Source organism: Eucyclogobius newberryi, unplaced genomic scaffold (assembly GCF_026437365.1).
Source record: "Eucyclogobius newberryi isolate DKJ021-1_F unplaced genomic scaffold, fEucNew1.0.hap1 SCAF_18, whole genome shotgun sequence".
NCBI classification, from domain to species: domain Eukaryota; kingdom Metazoa; phylum Chordata; class Actinopteri; order Gobiiformes; family Gobiidae; genus Eucyclogobius; species Eucyclogobius newberryi.
The window spans coordinates 409,158-427,500 of NW_027315812.1; the positions used below are offsets into that span (position 1 = coordinate 409,158).

Here is an 18,343-nt window from a genome sequence, read left to right on the forward strand (position 1 = left end):
TTGAGAGTAAACCAGGACTAAACCAGGTCTAAACTAAGAGTAAACCAGGACTAAACCAGGTCAACTCAATACCAGCTTCACAAACATCAGATCAAACAGGACTTACGATCTGGGCCAGGGCTGTGTTTACAATGTGGCTTGGATTAGTTGTTTCAGTTTATCTTAAGTCAGGTTTTAGACCGGTCTCCAGTCCGGTCTCCTGTCCGGGCTCCGGTCCGGTCTCTGGTCCGGTCTCCGGTCCGGGCTCTGGTCCGGTCTCCGGTCCGGGCTCTGGTCCGGTCTCTGGTCCGGTCTCTGGTCCGGGCTCTGGTCCGGTCTTGATGTTTGGTGTGGGAAAGAGAGAGTGGGATTAAAGACAGGATTAAGACCCGCCCCCAGATTACATCTGTCAATCAAACATACACAGAGGGAGGAGCCAAATCCAGCTGTTTGTAGGTCAAACATAATCCACCAAGAACCAAGACTAAATCAGATCTAAACCAGGTCTAAACAAGGTTCAAACCAGATCTAAACCAGGTCTAAACCAGGTCTAAACAAGGTTCAAACCAGGTCTAAACCAGGTCTAAACAAGGTTCAAACCAGGTCTAAACCAGGTCTAAACCAGGTCTAAAATAGGACTAAACCAGACCCAAACCAGGACTTAACCAGGACTAACCCAGGGCTAAACAAGGTCCAAACCAAGTCTAAACCAGGATATTAAAAATAAGAGGGCCTGTATATAAAACAGTAGATAATATATTAATAGATTATAATTACAAGATGTCTTGGATGTCACTTTATTTCCATCACTCTTTCTCATTCTCAATCTGAGGGACAATGGAACATTATTAAACCGACATCACTTTAATAAGGCAAAAAACAAACAAAACTCCATTGTACCAAGTGTCATGGATTCACATACTCATGGGAGTCGACTTAAATGTATTTTATTGAGAGAAGTAGTCTTAGTAAAAGCATGTACTACTTTTCATGTCAACAAGCAGCAACACAAAGCAATGGCGCCTCCTAGTGGAGCACGCTGTAATTACACCAAGCAGTCATAAACCATTGACTCCAACCGGTCACACGCCTGACCCTAACCTTGACCCCGACCCTGACCCCGGCACAACACCGGGGCGTCACGCAGGCCACGCGGTTCATGAGCACTTTCGCTCCAATGTTTTGTCATTAGTTTTCCGTAACACTTTGATTAACTGAAGCGGTCTTTATTGTGGCCACTTCCTGTTTACACCTTCTTCTTCCGGTTTCCTCGGAGGCAGAGCAAAGATGGCGGACGCTTCGGACCGAGATCCAACCTCCGCGTTGTGCGCCGAGTTTCTGAGCTTCTCCGCCCGCGACACGGCGTCGGTAAGCGGTAGCAGCCTGGAGCCGGAACTCGAGCTGGTGTCCGGAGCCTGGGCCCGGTGGTGGGTCAGGTTAAACCCGGCTTTGAGAGGCTTTTGTGGGGGTTTGTGGGAGAAGAGCTGCGCTGTCATAATCAGCTGTTAGTTCTGCAGAAAAGAGCTGAGCCAAACTGAGCAAAACAACTATAATCCTCCAGGAAATCAACACCAGGGTTAGGCTTAGACAGTCAACAACTAACCTAACACTTGAACTAAACTTTCCTCCTTTTCTGGAGACTAAACCGATAAAACCTTTAACTGTCAAACAGAATAAAAGACTTGTTTGTGAAGGTTACCAGTGGTGACAGCTTTAGTATTATGTGTGTTTAGAAAGTGTCTGTGGGCTTATCATGTCAGAGAAAAGTGTGTGACCAGATCAGGTCCTGCAGGATGTAAACTACTGTTGGTATTGAAAGAACAGAGATGTTTGGCTCTATGACACCGATGCAGTGAGTCACCAAAGAATAACCCCAAGTGTAACTTTAAATAGTTTAAATGTTGAGTGTAAGTGAGATGACACAAGTCCAGATGAACGTGATGTGTTTAGAAGAGCAAACAAACCACACTTTAGGTCATTTGTTTTGAGGAGGACGTCTGAGGATTCAGGTCCAGCTCAAGTCCAGCTCAGGTCCAGCTCAAGTCCAGCTCAGGTCCAGCTCAAGTCCAGCTCAGGTCCAGCTCAGGTCAGAACCAGGCAGTGGTTTTCTTTAGTTTGAGGCTGAACCGGATTAAACCCAGAGGCAGTGGTAAAAGACCATTCGAAGAATCTGCTTTTATACAGTGCATGCTCTACACACTATAACACTACACACTATAACACTACACACTATAACACTACACACTATAACACTACACACTATAACACTACACACTATAACACTATAACACTACACACTATAACACTACACACTATAACACTACACACTATAACACTATAATACTACACACTATAACACTACACACTATAACACTACACACTATAACACTACACACTATAACACTATAACACTACACACTATAACACTACACACTATAACACTATAACACTACACACTATAACACTACACACTATAACACTATAACACTACACACTATAACACTATAACACTACACACTATAACACTACACACTATAACACTACACACTATAACACTACACACTATAACACTATAACACTACACACTATAACACTATAACACTACACATTATAACACTATAATACTACACACTATAACACTACACACTATAACACTACACACTATAACACTACACACTATAACACTATAACACTACACACTATAACACTACACACTATAACACTATAACACTACACACTATAACACTACACACTATAACACTATAACACTACACACTATAACACTACACACTATAACACTACACACTATAACACTACACACTATAACACTATAACACTACACACTATAACACTATAATACTACACACTATAACACTACACACTATAACACTACACACTAACACTACACACAATAACACTATAAAACTAACACTACACACTATAACACTACACACTATAACACTACACACTATAACACTACACACTATAACACTATAACACTAAGACTACAACACAATAACACTATAACTACACACTATAACACTAACACTACACACAATAACACTATAACACTAACACTACACACTATAACACTACACACTATAACACTACACACTATAACACTATAACACTAACACTACGCACTATAACACAATAACACAATAACACTATAACACTATAACACTACACACTATAACACTACACACAATAACACTACACACTATAACACTATAACACTACACACAATAACACTACACACTATAACACTATAACACTACACACTATAACACTACACACTATAACACTACACACTATAACACTATAACACTAACACTACGCACTATAACACAATAACACTATAACACTATAACACTATAACACTACACACTATAACACTATAACACTACACACAATAACACTACACACTATAACACTATAACACTACACACAATAACACTACACACTATAACACTATAACACTACACACTATAACACTATAACACTATAACACTACAACACAATAACACCTGTGGATCTATTGGCCACATTTGATCTATAAAACTTGTCTCACGTCTCAGGTCAATTTGAAGATGTAGTTTTTATAATTCAACGATGTTGAACTCTAACATTAATTATTAATTTTATTTATGACAATGGCTGTATTTCAAAAGCACAAACATTTGATTTGTTAAGATTTTTTTAAATGACATGCTAATTTGAGAATCAGATCAGAGAGTAATCAGATAACCCTGTTTACATGTTATTTTGATAATCTGATTAACGAGTGGGCGTATAACCACAGCAGTGTGGGATTACAAGGAGCTGTTCTCTCCTGGACATGTGATATGATGTGATATAATATGTTGTAATAACATGTGATAACATGTGATAACATGCGATAACATGCGATAACATGCGATAACATGGGATAACATGCGATTACATGCGATAACATGCGGTAACATGCGGTAACATGCAATAACATGCGATAACATGCGATAACATGCGATAACATGTGATACGATAACATGCGATAACATGCGATAACATGCGATACGATAACATGCGATAACATGCAATAACATGCGGTAACATGCGGTAACATGCGATAACATGCGATAACATGCGATAACATGCGATAACATGTGATACGATAACATGCGATAACATGCGATAACATGCGATACGATAACATGCGATAACATGCGATAACATGCGGTAACATGCGGTAACATGCGATAACATGCGATAACATGCGATACGATAACATGCGATAACATGCAATAACATGCGGTAACATGCGATAACATGCGATAACATGCGGTAACATGCGATAACATGCGATAACATGCGATAACATGCGGTAACATGCGATAACATGCTGTAAGATAAGATAAGATAATCCTTTATTGTCCCACATGGGGAAATTTCATTGGTGCAACGCAGGTAGATGCGATAACATGCGGTAACATGCGGTAACATGCGATAACATGCGGTAACATGCGATAACATGCGATAACATGCGGTAACATGCGATAACATGCGGTAACATGCGATAACATGCGATAACATGCGATAACATGCGATAACATGTGATAACATGCGGTAACATGTGATCACATGCGATAACATGCGATAACATGCAATAACATGCAATAACATGCTGTAACATGCAATAACATGTGATAACATGTGATAACATGCGATAACATGCGATAACATGCGATAACATGCAATAACATGCAGTAACATGTAATAACATGCGATAACATGCAATAACATGTGATAACATGTAATAACATGTGATAACATGCAATAACATGTGATAACATGTAATAACATGCGATAACATGCAATAACATGCAGTAACATGTGATAACATGTAATAACATGCGATAACATGCAATAACATGTTATAACATGCAATAACATGCAATAACATGCAGTAACATGTGATAACATGTAATAACATGCGATAACATGCAATAACATGTGATAACATGTAATAACATGCGATAACATGCAATAACATGTGATAACATGCAATAACATGCAGTAACATGCAGTAACATGTGATAACATGTAATAACATGCAATAACATGTGATAACATGTAATAACATGCGATAACATGCAATAACATGTGATAACATGTAATAACATGCGATAACATGCAATCACATCGTCATAAGGCGCTGGTACAGCTGGCAGCCCGGTGTAAACGCTCTCTCTTCTTTCTCACACTTATTGTGCTTTATCTCCTATATTTTGTAAATATAGTCAGTATATTTTTCCTATTTTACTGTACGATAGGGACACGCGCTGGAATAGTTTTTTAATTCAACTGTTTTTGACTTTTTTCGGCTGGATTTGAGCGTTTTTCGTTGCGTTCGTTGTGTTGTTGTGACGTGAGCTAGCTCCGAGCGAGCCCACCAGCCCCCCCCGCGCCCTCCGGCCGCGCTAAAGTACGGCGTGTCGTCGGTACACGTTTATATACACGTTTATATGAAAGAGGAACTCCACGAACGATCGGGACACGCATTGGAATCGCTTTAAATTAACTTGTTTTGACTTTATTCGGCTGGATTGAGTGTTTTCGTCGTGTCGTTGCGATGTGTTTTGGCTCTGAGTCCCCCGGCTCCGGCCCCGCCCCCCGGCTCCGGCCCCGCCCCCCGGCTCCGGCCCCGCCCCCCGGCCGGCGCCGTACCGCGTTTCCACAAAGGAGGAACTCATGAAACTGCGGAGAACAGTCGTCTTACCCGGAGATCGTCACGTTATCCCGGCGCAATACTGACCTAACCTAATACTGATGTGCAATTCTGTCGTATGTGCAATTGCTGTGAAATTCATGTGCAATCTATGTGCTGTCGTGACACATATTCATGTGCAATTACTGTCGGGATCACATGCAATGGTATTCATGTATTTATTTGTCTATGGGAGTTTTTATTTATTTATAGGAGATCTTCTACTGAAAGTGTTTTTCAGACTTCCTATAAGTGATCTGTTCTTCTGTATCTACCTCTGTATCGTTGCACCAATGAAATTTCCCCATGTGGGACAATAAAGGAATATCTTATCCTATCTTATCTTAACATGCAGTAACATGTAATAACATGCAATAACATGCAGTAACATGTGATAACATGTAATAACATGCGATAACATGCAATAACATGCAGTAACATGTGATAACATGTAATAACATGCGATAACATGCAATAACATGCAGTAACATGTGATAACATGTAATAACATGAGATAACATGCAATAACATGCAGTAACATGTGATAACATGTAATAACATGCGATAACAATGCAATAACATGCAGTAACATGTAATAACATGCGATAACATGCAATAACATGCAGTAACATGTGATAACATGTAATCTGTTCTCTCAGACATGGCTGTTGTCCCTGGACTTGGCCACACCCCTTTACGCTCACCTGGCTCGGCTCGTTCCTCACCTGCTGAGGGAGGGGCAGGGTGCAGGGCTCAGGGAGGAGCAGAGGGAGGAGCTTGGCATTCAGCTGCTCCTATTGGCTCCTCTGGAGTGGCTGCTGTTGGGGAAGGAACCTAGTGCCGCATTAGCCGCTCTGAAGGAAGCTAACCGCGGATCAACGCTGTGCGGACACGTGTTCAGAGTCGGAGAGCCCACTTACTCTTGCAGGTGACCTCTGACATTTAACACTAACGAACACCATGCACAAGTACAGCTGACATAACCCCAGCTGACCTCTGACCTTAACCCTATGAACCCCATGCACTTGCACAGCTGACATAACCCCAGCTGACCTCTGACCTTAACCCTATGAACCCCATGCACTTGCACAGCTGACATAACCCCAGCTGACCTCTGACCTTAACCCTAACATGAACATGTAAAACACTAGAGCTGCAGGAGCCGTGATGTGTGTTTGACCTTTAATAAAAATGTAAATCTGTGACTGAAGAAGAATATTTATGAATGAAGCATTTTACAAACTCTAACTTTAGACCAACACAACGAAGAGACTCGCTCTGGTCTTGACTCTGTCTTGTTCTGGTCTTGACTCTGTCTTGTTCTGGTCTTGACTCTGTCTTGTTCTGGTCTTGACTCGGTCTTGTTCTGGTCTTGACTCTGCCTTGTTCTGGTCTTGACTCGGTCTTGTTCTGGTCTTGACTCTGTCTTGTTCTGGTCTTGACTCGGTCTTGTTCTGGTCTTGACTCGCTCTTGTTCTGGTCTTGACTCGGTCTTGTTCTGGTCTTGACTCTGTCTTGTTCTGGTCTTGACTCGGTCTTGTTCTGGTCTTGACTCGCTCTTGTTCTGGTCTTGACTCGGTCTTGTTCTGGTCTTGACTCGGTCTTGTTCTGGTCTTGACTCGGTCTTGTTCTGGTCTTGACTCGGTCTTGTTCTGGTCTTGACTCGCTCTTGTTCTGGTCTTGACTCGCTCTTGTTCTGGTCTTGACTCGCTCTTGTTCTGTTTCAGGGAGTGTGCTGCAGACTCGACTTGTGTCCTCTGTATGAACTGTTTCCTGGGGAGTGTCCACAAAGACCATCGCTACAGAGTAAGTCCTACTGCCATGTTGTCTCTGGTTGTCTTTGTCCTCTTCATTGTGTGTGCATTCAGTGTGTCTTCAGTGTGTCCTCAGTGTGTCCTCAGTGTGTCCTCAGTGTGTCTTCAGTGTGTCTTCAGTGTGTCCTCAGTGTGTCCTCAGTGTGTCCTCAGTGTGTCCTCAGTGTGTCCTCAGTGTGTCTTCAGTGTGTCCTCAGTGTGTCCTCAGTGTGTCCTCAGTGTGTCCTCAGTGTGTCCTCAGTGTATCTTCAGTGTGTCCTCAGTGTGTCCTCAGTGTGTCCTCAGTGTGTCTTCAGTGTGTCCTCAGTGTGTCCTCAGTGTGTCCTCAGTGTGTCTTCAGTGTGTCCTCAGTGTGTCCTCAGTGTGTCTTCAGTGTGTCTTCAGTGTGTCCTCAGTGTGTCTTCAGTGTGTCCTCAGTGTGTCCTCAGTGTGTCTTCAGTGTGTCCTCAGTGTGTCTTCAGTGTGTCCTCAGTGTGTCTTCAGTGTGTCCTCAGCGTGTCTTCAGTGTGTCTTCAGCGTGTCATCATTGTGTCCTCAGTGTGTCCTCAGTGTGTCTTCAGTGTGTCCTCAGTGTGTCTTCAGTGTGTCTTCAGTGTGTCCTCAGTGTGTCTTCAGTGTGTCCTCAGTGTGTCTTCAGTGTGTCCTCAGTGTGTCTTCAGTGTGTCCTCAGCGTGTCTTCAGTGTGTCTTCAGCGTGTCCTCATTGTGTCCTCAGTGTGTCCTCAGTGTGTCTCTAGAGGACGTCCCTCCTGCTAAAACCTAAAACTCTTGTTTTTTCAGATGACGACTTCTGGAGGCGGAGGCTTTTGTGACTGTGGCGACTCTGAGGCCTGGAAACAAGGACCATTCTGCAGCTCTCACCTTCCCCAGGACCAGGACCAGGACCAGGACCAGGACCAGGACCAGGTAAGACCAGGTCCCCCCTTCCCCAGGACCAGGACCAGGACCAGGACCAGGTAAGACCAGGTCCCCCCTTCCCAAAGACCAGGACCAGGACCAGGACCAGGACCAGGACCAGGACCAGGTAAGACCAGCTCCCCCCTTCCCCAGGACCAGGACCAGGTAAGACCAGGTCCCCCCTTCCCAAAGACCAGGACCAGGACCAGGTAAGACCAGCTCCCCCCTTCCCCAGGACCAGGACCAGGACCAGGTAAGACCAGCTCCCCCCTTCCCCAGGACCAGGACAAGGACCAGGACCAGGACCAGGTAAGACCAGCTCCCCCCTTCCCCAGGACCAGGGCCAGGACCAGGACCAGGACCAGGTAAGACCAGCTCCCCCCTTCCCCAGGACCAGGACCAGGACCAGGACCAGGTAAGACCAGCTCCCCCCTTCCCCAGGACCAGGACAAGGACCAGGACCAGGACCAGGTAAGACCAGCTCCCCCCTTCCCCAGGACCAGGGCCAGGACCAGGACCAGGACCAGGTAAGACCAGCTCCCCCCTTCCCCAGGACCAGGACCAGGACCAGGACCAGGACCAGGTAAGACCAGCTCCCCCCTTCCCCAGGACCAGGGCCAGGACCAGGACCAGGTAAGATCCACACAGACGCAAGAGAAGAGGATATTTCTTTTTTTGTTGAAGAAATGAAAGCAAAGGAACCTAAAGACAAATGTTAGCATATCACTGTGTTTGATTTGCTTTCCCCTCAGGACCCAGTCCAGTCTTTGGATCCGGACCTGGTCTTTCGGGCCTTTCGGGTCTTCAGAGCGGTTCTGAAGTACGCTGTGGACATGCTGACGTGGGACCAAGAGGACAGCCTCCCCCCGGGACTAGAACCACCGTAAGAACCTGAGGAACCTTTAGAAGATCCACCTGGACTCAGCCTGGACTCAGCCTGGACTCAGCCTGGACTCAGCCTGGACTCGACTTGGACTCGACTTGGACTCGACCTGGACTCAGCCTGGACTCAGCCTTGACTTAGCCTGGACTCAGCCTGGACTCAGCCTGGACTCGACCTGGACTCAGCCTGGACTCAGCCTGGACTCGACCTGGACTCGACCTGGACTCTACAAACATTCTAGGACTCTCTGATTTAAACTTGGGATGCACAAATACATGGAGCCAGTATCTGGCTTATATTTAGGCCTTTAATAATATATTTTAGTAATATATTTTAGTAATATATTTTAGTAATATATTTTAGTAATATATTTTAGTAATATATTTTTGTAATATATTTTAGTAATATATTTTAGTAATATATTTTAGTAATATATTTTTGTAATATATTTTAGTAATATATTTTTGTAATATATTTTAGTAATATATTTTAGTAATATATTTTTGTAATATATTTTAGTAATATATTTTAGTAATATATTTTAGTAATATATTTTAGTAATATTGTTATCAAAAGCTGAAGGAAAGAGTGACTCTTATTTACAGGATTGTCAAAAGTATTGATACTATAAAATCCCATAAACAGCACAAACTGATGTTTTCTGAACAGTTTTGGAATGATCTTGATTTGAAATATGAAGGACTCACTTTGTGTCTCTCTGTCCTCCACAGGGACAAAGACGACACATTTTACTGCATGTTGTTCAATGACGAGGTGCACACGTATGAACAGGTGATCTACACGCTACAGAAGGCCGTCAACTGCAACCAGAAAGAAGCTGTGAGCTTCGCCACTGCTGTGGACCGAGAGGTGAGTCCAAATACACCCCCAAATACACCCCAAATACACCCAAAATACACCTGAAATACACCCGAAATACACCCAAAATACACTCAAAATACACCTGAAATACACCCGAAATACACCTGAAATACACCCGAAATACACCTGAAATACACCCGAAATACACTCGAAATACACCCGAAATACCCCCGAAATACCCCCGAAATACACCCGAAATACACCCGAAATACACCTGAAATACACCCGAAATACACCCGAAATACACCTGAAATACACCCAAAATACACCTGAAATACACCCGAAATACACCTGAAATACAACCAAAATACAACCAAAATACACCCGAAATACACCCAAAATACAACCAAAATACACCCGAAATACAACCAAACACTCCCAAGTCTGACCCCAAATGTTCAAAGAGCCATATCGGACCAAAAGAAAATGATATATATATTATATCAGCCTAAAGCCAAAGCCTCCAGTTTACATTCAAAGTCTGTGAACGCGGCACCTGTGCTCCGCCTCTTTACACTCACCTGTGCTCCGCCTCTTTACACTCACCTGTGCTCTGCCTCTTTACACTCACCTGTGCGCCGCCTCTTTACACTGTGCTCTGCCTCTTTACACTCACCTGTGCTCCGCCTCTTTACACTCACCTGTGCTCCGCCTCTTTACACTCACCTGTGCTCTGCCTCTTTACACTCACCTGTGCTCCGCCTCTTTACACTCACCTGTGCTCCGCCTCTTTACACTCACCTGTGCTCCGCCTCTTTACACTGTGCTCTGCCTCTTTACACTCACCTGTGCTCCGCCTCTTTACACTCACCTGTGCTCCGCCTCTTTACACTCACCTGTGCTCCGCCTCTTTACTGTAATATTCTTTACACTCACCTGTGCTCCGCCTCTTTACACTCACCTGTGCTCCGCCTCTTTACTGTAATATTCTTTAAACTCACCTGTTCTCCGCCTCTTTATACTGTGCTGCGCCTCTTTACACTCACCTGTGCTCCGCCTCTTTACACTGTGCTCCGCCTCTTTACACTCACCTGTGCTCCGCCTCTTTACACTCACCTGTGCTCCGCATCGTTACACTCACCTGTGCTCCGCCTCTTTACACTCACCTGTGCTCCGCCCCTTTACACTCACCTGTGCTCCGCCTCTTTACTGTAATATTCTTTACACTCACCTGTGCTCCGCCTCTTTACACTCACCTGTGCTCCGCCTCTTTACACTGTGCTCCGCCTCTTTACACTGTGCTCCGCCTCTTTACACTGTGCTCCGCCTCTTTACACTCACCTGTGCTCCGCCTCTTTAAACTCACCTGTTCTCCGCCTCTTTACACTCACCTGTGCTCTGCCTCTTTACACTGTGCTCCGCCTCTTTACACTGTGCTCCGCCTCTTTACACTCACCTGTGCTCCGCCTCTTTACACTCACCTGTGCTCCGCATCGTTACACTAACCTGTGCTCCGCCTCTTTACACTCACCTGTGCTCCGCCCCTTTACACTCACCTGTGCTCCGCCTCTTTACACTCACCTGTGCTCCGCCCCTTTACACTCACCTGTGCTCCGCCTCTTTACACTCACCTGTGCTCTGACTCTTTACTGTAATATTCTTTACACTCACCTGTGCTCCGCCTCTTTACACTCACCTGTGCTCCGCCCCTTTACACTCACCTGTGCTCCGCCTCTTTACACTCACCTGTGCTCCGCCTCTTTACACTCACCTGTGCTCCGCCTCTTTACTGTAATATTCTTTACACTCACCTGTGCTCCGCCTCTTTACACTCACCTGTGCTCCGCCTCTTTACTGTAATATTCTTGAAACTCACCTGTTCTCCGCCTCTTTATACTGTGCTCCGCCTCTTTACACTCACCTGTGCTCCGCCTCTTTACACTGTGCTCCGCCTCTTTACACTCACCTGTGCTCCGCATCGTTACACTCACCTGTGCTCCGCCTCTTTACACTCACCTGTGCTCCGCCCCTTTACACTCACCTGTGCTCCGCCTCTTTACTGTAATATTCTTTACACTCACCTGTGCTCCGCCTCTTTACACTCACCTGTGCTCTGCCCCTTTACACTCACCTGTGCTCCGCCTCTTTACACTCACCTGTGCTCCGCCTCTTTAAACTCACCTGTTCTCCGCCTCTTTACACTCACCTGTGCTCCGCCTCTTTACACTGTACTCCGCCTCTTTACACTGTGCTCCGCCTCTTTACACTCACTTGTGCTCCGCCTCTTTATACTGTGCTCCGCCTCTTTACACTCACCTGTGCTCCGCCTCTTTACACTCACCTGTGCTCCGCCTCTTTACACTCACCTGTGCTCCGCATCGTTACACTCACCTGTGCTCCGCCTCTTTACACTCACCTGTGCTCCGCCCCTTTACACTCACCTGTGCTCCGCCTCTTTACTGTAATATTCTTTACACTCACCTGTGCTCCGCCTCTTTACACTCACCTGTGCTCCGCCTCTTTACACTGTGCTCCGCCTCTTTACACTCACCTGTGCTCCGCATCGTTACACTCACCTGTGCTCCGCCTCTTTAAACTCACCTGTTCTCCGCCTCTTTACACTCACCTGTGCTCTGCCTCTTTACACTGTGCTCCGCCTCTTTACACTGTGCTCCGCCTCTTTACACTCACCTGTGCTCCGCCTCTTTACACTCACCTGTGCTCCGCATCGTTACACTAACCTGTGCTCCGCCTCTTTACACTCACCTGTGCTCCGCCCCTTTACACTCACCTGTGCTCCGCCTCTTTACACTCACCTGTGCTCCGCCCCTTTACACTCACCTGTGCTCCGCCTCTTTACACTCACCTGTGCTCTGACTCTTTACTGTAATATTCTTTACACTCACCTGTGCTCCGCCTCTTTACACTCACCTGTGCTCCGCCCCTTTACACTCACCTGTGCTCCGCCTCTTTACACTCACCTGTGCTCCGCCCCTTTACACTCACCTGTGCTCCGCCTCTTTACACTCACCTGTGCTCCGCATCGTTACACTCACCTGTGCTCCGCCTCTTTAAACTCACCTGTTCTCCGCCTCTTTACACTCACCTGTGCTCTGCCTCTTTACACTGTGCTCCGCCTCTTTACACTCACCTGTGCTCTGCCTCTTTACACTCACCTGTGCTCCGCATCGTTACACTCACCTGTGCTCCGCATCGTTACACTCACCTGTGCTCCGCCTCTTTACACTCACCTGTGCTCCGCCCCTTTACACTCACCTTTGCTCCGCCCCTTTACACTCACCTGTGCTCCGCCTCTTTACTGTAATATTCTTTACACTCACCTGTGCTCCGCCTCTTTACACTCACCTGTGCTCCGCCTCCGCCTCTTTACACTCACCTGTGCTCCGCCTCTTTACACTCACCTGTGCTCCGCCTCTTTACACTCACCTGTGCTCCGCCTCTTTACACTGTGCTCCGCCTCTTTACACTCACCTGTGCTCCGCCTCGTTACACCCACCTGTGCTCCGCCTCTTTACATTCACCTGTGCTCCGCCTCTTTACACTCACCTGTGCTCCGCCTCTTTACACTCACCTGTGCTCCGCCTCTTTACACTCACCTGTGCTCACTGTTTCTTGTACTTTTAGTAACTTCTGTTGTTGTTTAGTGTTTTTAATGTTTTAATTGCTTTGCACGGTGAGTTTTATTGTACATGTTATTACTATTACTCACACAACTGAAGTATTACTAATACAACTGAAGTATTACTAACACAACTGAAGTATTACTCACACAACTGAAGTATTACTCACACAACTGAAGTATTACTAACACAACTGAAGTATTACTCACACAACTGAAGTATTACTAACACAACTGAAGTATTACTAACACAACTGAAATATTACTCACACAACTGAAGTATTACTCACACAACTGAAGTATTACTAACACAACTGAAGTATTACTCACACAACTGAAGTATTACTAACACAACTGAAGTATTACTAACACAACTGAAGTATTACTCACACAACTGAAGTATTACTAACACAACTGAAGTATTACTAACACAACTGAAGTATTACTAACACAACTGAAGTATTACTAACACAACTGAAGTATTACTAACACAACTGAAGTATTACTCACACAACTGAAGTATTACTCACACAACTGAAGTATTACTAACACAACTGAAGTATTACTAACACAACTGAAGTATTACTCACACAACTGAAGTATTACTAACACACCTGAAGTATTACTAACACACCTGAAGTATTACTAACACAACTGAAGTATTACTAACACAACTGAAGTATTACTAACACAACTGAAGTATTACTCACACAACTGAAGTATTACTAACACAACTGAAGTATTACTCACACAACTGAAGTATTACTAACACAACTGAAGTATTACTCACACAACTGAAGTATTACTAACACACCTGAAGTATTACTAACACACCTGAAGTATTACTAACACAACTGAAGTATTACTAACACAACTGAAGTATTACTAACACAACTGAAGTATTACTAACACAACTGAAGTATTACTAACACACCTGAAGTATTACTAACACACCTGAAGTATTACTAACACAACTGAAGTATTACTCACACAACTGAAGTATTACTAACACAACTGAAGTATTACTAACACAACTGAAGTATTACTCACACAACTGAAGTATTACTAACACACCTTAAGTATTACTAACACAACTGAAGTATTACTAACACAACTGAAGTATTACTAACACAACTGAAGTATTACTCACACAACTGAAGTGTTACTAACACAACTGAAGTATTACTAACACAACTGAAGTATTACTAACACAACTGAAGTATTACTCACACAACTGAAGTATTACTAACACAACTGAAGTATTACTAACACAACTGAAGTATTACTAACACAACTGAAGTATTACTAACACAACTGAAGTATTACTAACACAACTGAAGTATTACTAACACAACTGAAGTATTACTCACACAACTGAAGTATTACTAACACACCTGAAGTATTACTAACACAACTGAAGTATTACTAACACAACTGAAGTATTACTAACACAACTGAAGTATTACTAACACAACTGAAGTATTACTAACACAACTGAAGTATTACTAACACAACTGAAGTATTACTAACACACCTGAAGTATTACTCACACAACTGAAGTATTACTAACACAACTGAAGTATTACTAACACACCTGAAGTATTACTAACACAACTGAAGTATTACTAACACAACTGAAGTATTACTCACACAACTGAAGTATTACTAACACAACTGAAGTATTACTAACACAACTGAAGTATTACTCACACAACTGAAGTATTACTAACACACCTGAAGTATTACTAACACAACTGAAGTATTACTCACACAACTGAAGTATTACTAACACAACTGAAGTATTACTAACACAACTGAAGTATTACTAACACAACTGAAGTATTACTAACACACCTGAAGTATTACTAACACAACTGAAGTATTACTAACACAACTGAAGTATTACTCACACAACTGAAGTATTACTAACACAACTGAAGTATTACTCACACAACTGAAGTATTACTAACACAACTGAAGTATTACTCACACAACTGAAGTATTACTAACACACCTGAAGTATTACTAACACACCTGAAGTATTACTAACACAACTGAAGTATTACTAACACAACTGAAGTATTACTAACACAACTGAAGTATTACTAACACACCTGAAGTATTACTAACACACCTGAAGTATTACTAACACAACTGAAGTATTACTAACACAACTGAAGTATTACTAACACAACTGAAGTATTACTCACACAACTGAAGTATTACTAACACACCTGAAGTATTACTAACACACCTGAAGTATTACTAACACAACTGAAGTATTACTAACACAACTGAAGTATTACTAACACAACTGAAGTATTACTAACACAACTGAAGTATTACTAACACACCTGAAGTATTACTAACACACCTGAAGTATTACTAACACAACTGAAGTATTACTCACACAACTGAAGTATTACTAACACAACTGAAGTATTACTAACACAACTGAAGTATTACTCACACAACTGAAGTATTACTAACACACCTGAAGTATTACTAACACAACTGAAGTATTACTAACACAACTGAAGTATTACTAACACAACTGAAGTATTACTCACACAACTGAAGTATTACTAACACAACTGAAGTATTACTAACACAACTGAAGTATTACTAACACAACTGAAGTATTACTCACACAACTGAAGTATTACTAACACAACTGAAGTATTACTAACACAACTGAAGTATTACTAACACAACTGAAGTATTACTAACACAACTGAAGTATTACTAACACAACTGAAGTATTACTCACACAACTGAAGTATTACTAACACACCTGAAGTATTACTAACACACCTGAAGTATTACTAACACAACTGAAGTATTACTAACACAACTGAAGTATTACTAACACAACTGAAGTATTACTAACACAACTGAAGTATTACTAACACAACTGAAGTATTACTAACACACCTGAAGTATTACTCACACAACTGAAGTATTACTAACACAACTGAAGTATTACTAACACAACTGAAGTATTACTAACACACCTGAAGTATTACTAACACAACTGAAGTATTACTAACACAACTGAAGTATTACTCACACAACTGAAGTATTACTAACACACCTGAAGTATTACTAACACAACTGAAGTATTACTAACACAACTGAAGTATTACTCACACAACTGAAGTATTACTAACACAACTGAAGTATTACTAACACGATAGATTATTTTGCTTTGACTTTTATTTGAAAAGCATGAGTTTTGTTTCAGGGCCGAACGTCTGTGCGTTTTGGAGACTTCCAGTCGTGTGAACAGGCCAAGTCTGTCATCGTGGTGAGACTTTAATCCTTCACTCTGTGAAAAATATATATATTCTTTTCTCTTTCCTCTCTTCGTTTGACATCTTTTCTTTTCTGGTTTGTGGTTTCAGAGAAACACGGGTCGTCAGTCGAAGCCTCTGAAGGTTCAGGTCATGCACTCGACTGTCGTGGCTCATCAGGTGTTTGCACTCAAGTCTCTGAGCTGGATCTCCCAAGTCATCTCCTGCTCAGGTCAGTGACACCAGGTCCTCTCCTGCTCAGGTCAGTGACACCAGGTCCTCTCCTGCTCAGGTCAGTGACACCAGGTCCTCTCCTGCTCAGGTCAGTGACACCAGGTCATCTCCTGCTCAGGTCAGTGACACCAGGTCCTCTCCTGCTCAGGTCAGTGACACCAGGTCCTCTCCTGCTCAGGTCAGTGACACCAGGTCCTCTCCTGCTCAGGTCAGTGACACCAGGTCCTCTCCTGCTCAGGTCAGTGACACCAGGTCCTCTCCTGCTCAGGTCAGTGACACCAGGTCCTCTCCTGCTCAGGTCAGTGACACCAGGTCCTCTCCTGCTCAGGTCAGTGACACCAGGTCATCTCCTGCTCAGGTCAGTGACACCAGGTCCTCTCCTGCTCAGGTCAGTGACACCAGGTCCTCTCCTGCTCAGGTCAGTGACACCAGGTCCTCTCCTGCTCAGGTCAGTGACACCAGGTCCTCTCCTGCTCAGGTCAGTGACACCAGGTCCTCTCCTGCTCAGGTCAGTGACACCAGGTCCTCTCCTGATCAGGTCAGTGACACCAGGTTCCTCTCCTGCTCAGGTCAGTGACACCAGGTCCTCTCCTGATCAGGTCAGTGACACCAGGTTCCTCTCCTGCTCAGGTCAGTGACACCAGGTCCTCTCCTGCTCAGGTCAGTGACACCAGGTCCTCTCCTGCTCAGGTCAGTGACACCAGGTCCTCTCCTGCTCAGGTCAGTGACACCACCAGGTCATCTCCTGCTCAGGTCAGTGACACCAGGTCCTCTCCTGCTCAGGTCAGTGACACCAGGTCTTCTCCTGCTCAGGTCAGTGACACCACCACCAGGAGAGGACCTGGTGTCACTGACCTGAGCAGGAGAGGACCTGGTGTCACTGACCTGAGCAGGAGAGGACCTGGTGTCACTGACCAGAGCAGGAGAGGACCTGGTGTCACTGACTCTCCTCAGGTCAGTGACACCAGGTCCTCTCCTCAGGTCAGTGACACCAGGTCATCTGCTCAGGTCAGTGACACCAGGTCCTCTCCTGCTC

The 18,343-nt window shown here is 44.0% G+C and overlaps 1 protein-coding gene and 1 long non-coding RNA gene across 3 annotated transcripts in view; both read left to right on the plus strand.

The window, feature by feature from the left end:
* Positions 1-1,236: 1,236 nt before the first annotated feature.
* The window catches only part of ubr2 (ubiquitin protein ligase E3 component n-recognin 2), a 111,206-nt gene continuing 94,099 nt past the window's right edge, over positions 1,237-18,343 (plus strand). For both annotated transcript variants that reach the window (XR_011927684.1, XM_072450369.1), the window contains exons 1-8: positions 1,237-1,347; positions 6,385-6,653; positions 7,453-7,531; positions 8,319-8,444; positions 9,188-9,318; positions 10,050-10,188; positions 17,025-17,087; positions 17,185-17,305. Coding sequence is in view for 1 of the 2 variants with exons in the window: in XM_072450369.1 (XP_072306470.1) it covers positions 1,267-1,347; positions 6,385-6,653; positions 7,453-7,531; positions 8,319-8,444; positions 9,188-9,318; positions 10,050-10,188; positions 17,025-17,087; positions 17,185-17,305 (1,009 nt within the window). In the remaining variant the exon portion in view is untranslated. The remainder of the gene's footprint in view (positions 1,348-6,384; positions 6,654-7,452; positions 7,532-8,318; positions 8,445-9,187; positions 9,319-10,049; positions 10,189-17,024; positions 17,088-17,184; positions 17,306-18,343) is intronic.
* Positions 17,331-18,069, plus strand: LOC140364278 (uncharacterized). Its single transcript, XR_011927685.1, has 3 exons — positions 17,331-17,455; positions 17,620-17,709; positions 18,045-18,069. It is a non-coding gene; the product is annotated as an uncharacterized lncRNA (long non-coding RNA).